General features: G+C 47.0%; 1 protein-coding gene across 1 annotated transcript; it reads left to right on the plus strand.

Moving 5' to 3' along the window:
* Nucleotides 1-546: 546 nt before the first annotated feature.
* On the plus strand, nt 547-3,111 carry LOC119293136 (putative wall-associated receptor kinase-like 16). Its single transcript, XM_037571697.1, has 4 exons — nt 547-852; nt 1,114-1,519; nt 1,620-1,760; nt 1,910-3,111. Exons 1-4 carry the CDS (start codon nt 547-549, stop codon nt 3,076-3,078), a joined length of 2,022 nt encoding a protein of 673 aa, XP_037427594.1. The 3' UTR covers nt 3,079-3,111.
* Nucleotides 3,112-4,230: the final 1,119 nt, after the last annotated feature.

The raw sequence follows: 4,230 nt of genomic DNA on the forward strand, positions 1-4,230 counted from the left end.
CGGCGCCATAGTCGCCAGCCGGCCGGGTTACCTGGTTAATATATCTAGTTGTGAATTAGTCAAACTGTTAAGGTAAACTGTTAATACTTAGTGGGGTGAGCATATTTTGAAGGAAAGAGTGAGCATTACTGAGTTTGTTCCCGATCAATGTCACCAAACTACATGCAAGATATGTTTTGAAATTATTGAAACTTGAGTTGCAAAATTTTGAATTTCCAACATTAGGACAGCACACACTTATGAAATTTGAACAACTTTATGTAAAAAAAACTACACTGTCATTGGAGGACTGCAGCAAATTATGTTATTTTGCTATTCCCCATAAATATAAATTCGGTGGTTTTTGGGAGAGGAAAAAGTTGGATGCTTTGTCCGCTAGTGTTGTCCACTAGACGTTTCTTTTGTTTGGTACCAGATGACCCATCTTATCGATCGGGTGATAGTAAAGCACAACCCTATATATTCAGCGGTACACACGCTTAAATAACCTCAGCACACAAGCACATTGAGTAGAGAGACATGATACATCCCCGTACTCCCACCGTGATGCTAACCAGCTGGGCATCCATTGCCATGATGATGATGATGCTGATCACGGTGCCAGTGGTCGCCGCCACCGGAGATCCACCAATGGTGATAGGGATGCCGAACTGCAACACCACCTGTGGCAACGTGACTGTGCCTTACCCGTTTGGAATGGGCCCGGCCCGTTGCTACAGGTCGCCGGGGTTCAAGCTCACTTGCGACCACGGAAGTAGCAATGTCCCAAGGCTTCTGCTCGGCGACGGTCATGCTGGCATGCTTGAGGTCGTCGACATCTCCCTTGACTCCAGCACCATCACCATCGACACGGTGCAGTCCGTAAACAAGAGCGGCTGGTCCGGCCGGTGGAGTCTCGGTGGCACTGAGGCCACCGGTGGCTTGTCATACTTCCTGGAACCGGGATACAACGAGCTCATCCTCACGGGCTGCAATGTGAAGGCAACGTTAAGGGGGAATGGGAGCCTCATCAGCGGCTGCATCTCTTTGTGCAGCGCTGGTTCTGTTAAGCCCGACATTTATTGTCGGCCAAACGGCAATTTCACTGCCTGCACCACAATTGGTTACTGCAAGTCATCCATCGTGACTGCCAGCACATCCTTGGGCATGGAACTCAAGCGGCTCAACTACTGCCTTCCCAATCCCAAGGACAATGATTTGCCCGTGAATGTGCTCATCGCCCAGACCGGTTGGTTCGACTTACAGCAGTACCTGGACGTGGTTCTGAACATTACTACCAGCGACGACAAAGATCGGGGTAAGGCTGATCAGCTCACTGTCCCCGTGAGTCTCGGGTGGGGGCTGATTCACGGCCCAGCCAATTATCCTATCATCCGAGTGGAATGCCCGGACCACACAGCCCAGAGCATCTGCAAGAGCACCAACAGCGATTGCAAACAGGCCGCATACGGAGGCACCTATTCCTGCCGGTGCATGAAGGGCTATGAGGGAAACCCTTACCTCACTGGAGGATGCCAAGGTAGCTTTGTTTACGTATCGTTGTTTTTGTAAACTTGATTCTGTTTTTGCTTAACTTTACTCTTAAACAAGACATGATGACATAGATTGTGTACATGTAGAAGTCAATGTCAAAGAGTGCGATCAGAACGGAACATATGGCTGCTTAGGCGACTGTGAGGAACTGCAGGGATCGTTCCGGTGCCACTGCCCCAGAGGAACCCATGGCGACCCAACCATACCCGGTGGCTGCGTCAAGTCAGGTATGATGATCACCACTTCACTAGCCTGTCGATTACTGCGAGTGTGTGCAAACAATGAAACAATTAATTTGTTGGGTCGTCCGTTCTACCTGTACATGCTTGCTCAAATGTAATAGTAAACATATGTATGCCTATTTCCTAATTTTCAGGTAACTTGGGCATAATCATTGGTTTCTCGGTTGCTAGTGGCCCATGCATCCTGCTTTTGGTTGTTGGTGCACTGCTAATAACTCGCGATCTTAAGCAACGCAAGACGATGGCGTTGAGACACAAGTTCTTTAGTCAAAACCGTGGACAACTGCTGAAGCAATTGGTATCTCATAGGGCAGACATCGCAGAGAGGATGCTCATTTCTTTAGAGGAGCTAGAGAAAGCCACCAACAATTTTGATCAAGCTCGTAGGCTTGGTGGTGGTGGGCATGGCACTGTCTACAAAGGCATTTTGTCAGATCTGCATGTGGTGGCCATCAAGAAATCAAATATTGTGGTCAAGAGAGAAATTGATGAGTTCATAAATGAGGTTGCTATGCTCTCGCAGATCAACCACAAGAATATTGTTAAGCTTCAAGGTTGTTGTCTTGAGACAGAAGTACCTTTACTCGCCTATGAGTTCATTTCCAATGGAACGTTAAGTGACCATCTTCACGTGGAGGCACCTAGATCACTACCTTGGAAAGATAGATTAAGGATAATAGGTGAAGTAAGCAAAGCTCTTGCTTACCTCCACTCTGCCATTTCAGTCCCCATAATCCACAGAGATATTAAGCCTTCCAACGTACTTCTTGATGATGCCTTGACAGCCAAAGTGTCAGATTTTGGAGCTTCAAGGTATATCCCCATAGATCAAACAGGAAAAACAACTGCAGTGCAGGGAACTATTGGATATTTAGACCCTATGTATTATTACACGCGACGACTAACCGAAAGTAGCGATGTCTATAGCTTTGGAGTCCTTCTTGTTGAGTTGCTTACAAGGAAGAGACCATCATTGTGTATGTCCTCCGAAGGTGATTGGATTGTCACTCAGTTTGTTGAATTACATGAGGATGGCAATCTGGTCGATATACTGGATCCACAGATTGTGGAGGAGGGAGGTAAGGAAGTGGAAGAAGTAGCTACTTTGGCTGTGTCATGCATGAAACTGGTAGCAGGAGAGCGACCAACAATGAGGAAAGTGGAAATGGCAATGGAGGCTCTCCAACCACCTAAGGAGCGTGTCATGGGTGGTTTGACAAGCAATGGAGCGAATCGAAGAGAAGTAAGCAGGTGTTATAGCCTAGAAGAAGAGTTTGCGCTATCCGGGAGATACCCTCGATAGACTTGCTGGTTTATGTTAGCAATTAAGCTTAGGTAGGAGGCCTGCTGTGTTTGGAAGTGTTTGAGTCGGTCCAGTATACGTATGAGGATAGGTCGTATTAGGAAATGTTTTGTAAGACGGTGTTATACCAGGTCGCGTTGTGTTGGGCCTGTGTTGTGTTGGACACGAGTTTGTATCCCCTATATAATGCAATGAAAAAGACCACGAAAAGCAGATCGTATTGCTGCACCAAATTGTCTTTTTTCTTGTTCGTACGTTTAGGGTTTGCTTAGCTCGAGATTGAGTTCTACAGATCAGATTTTTCCCCTGAGATCTATCAAATGGAATTCAGAGCCTGGCTGCATGCTGACCTAGTAACGTGAATCTGGATGCCGTGTATCTGGATGCTAGTGTAAAACTCTAAACTTTGCTCCTCCCTTATTTAATGGAACATGCAAATCTTTTGCATCCCTTTCGGCAAAAAATAGCTGGATGCATTGTACGGACTTGCAGTTCGGATCGGAAATGACCACAGCTTGCTTTCCTGTAATGCACTAGACCCGTGGAGACGGCCGGAAACAATTTCATGCATGCATGCATGCATGGATCGTAGGTAGCGTGTGGATTTTGCGCAACCCATGATCCTGAATTCGTGGATATGCCCGGGCGGTTCGTCGTGCCATCGATCATCGCTCTGACCTGTCTCCTCTGCAGTTCAACCGTAGGATAGCACGCGGCAAGGAATAAATTGAGGGTGCATACATGTGAAAGCTAGTATAGCTAGCAGGTGGATCCGGTTCAGACGAGCATACAGGGAAACAGTGGTGATGCTCGTGCATTGCACGAGTGTGGTGGATGAGTCGGCAGGGGAGGCGCCCACGTCCAATGGAGCACCGAGCCCACCAAGAGTGCACGGCCTACGCCCGTGTGCACCCTGACACGCAGGGCGGATTTCATTAAAACTCGGAAGAACCCCTAAAAAAATTCATAAGAAATTTATGCAAACACAACGGATTTCCATGGATTTCATATGAACCAGACGAAATGCATTACATTGCATACAATTTTGATCTAAAAACTATATACCAGATTAAGGAAAAACTAGTTTACAGCCGGTTCCGGTGGATATACAGTACGACGACATGGATACTCTTGTCTAGTTTACGGTCGGCC

This window comes from Triticum dicoccoides, chromosome 4B (assembly GCF_002162155.2).
Source record: "Triticum dicoccoides isolate Atlit2015 ecotype Zavitan chromosome 4B, WEW_v2.0, whole genome shotgun sequence".
Lineage (NCBI taxonomy): Eukaryota > Viridiplantae > Streptophyta > Magnoliopsida > Poales > Poaceae > Triticum > Triticum dicoccoides.

Excerpts from the sequence above, each read along its gene's own strand:
- LOC119293136 (XM_037571697.1), top strand. The coding sequence starts at position 547 with ATGCTAACCAGCTGGGCATCCATTGCCATGATGATGATGATGCTGATC. Across the intron at positions 1,520-1,619 it reads CCTCACTGGAGGATGCCAAG|AAGTCAATGTCAAAGAGTGC; the intron begins GTAGCTTTGTTT and ends GTGTACATGTAG. Across the intron at positions 1,761-1,909 it reads CGGTGGCTGCGTCAAGTCAG|GTAACTTGGGCATAATCATT; the intron begins GTATGATGATCA and ends CCTAATTTTCAG.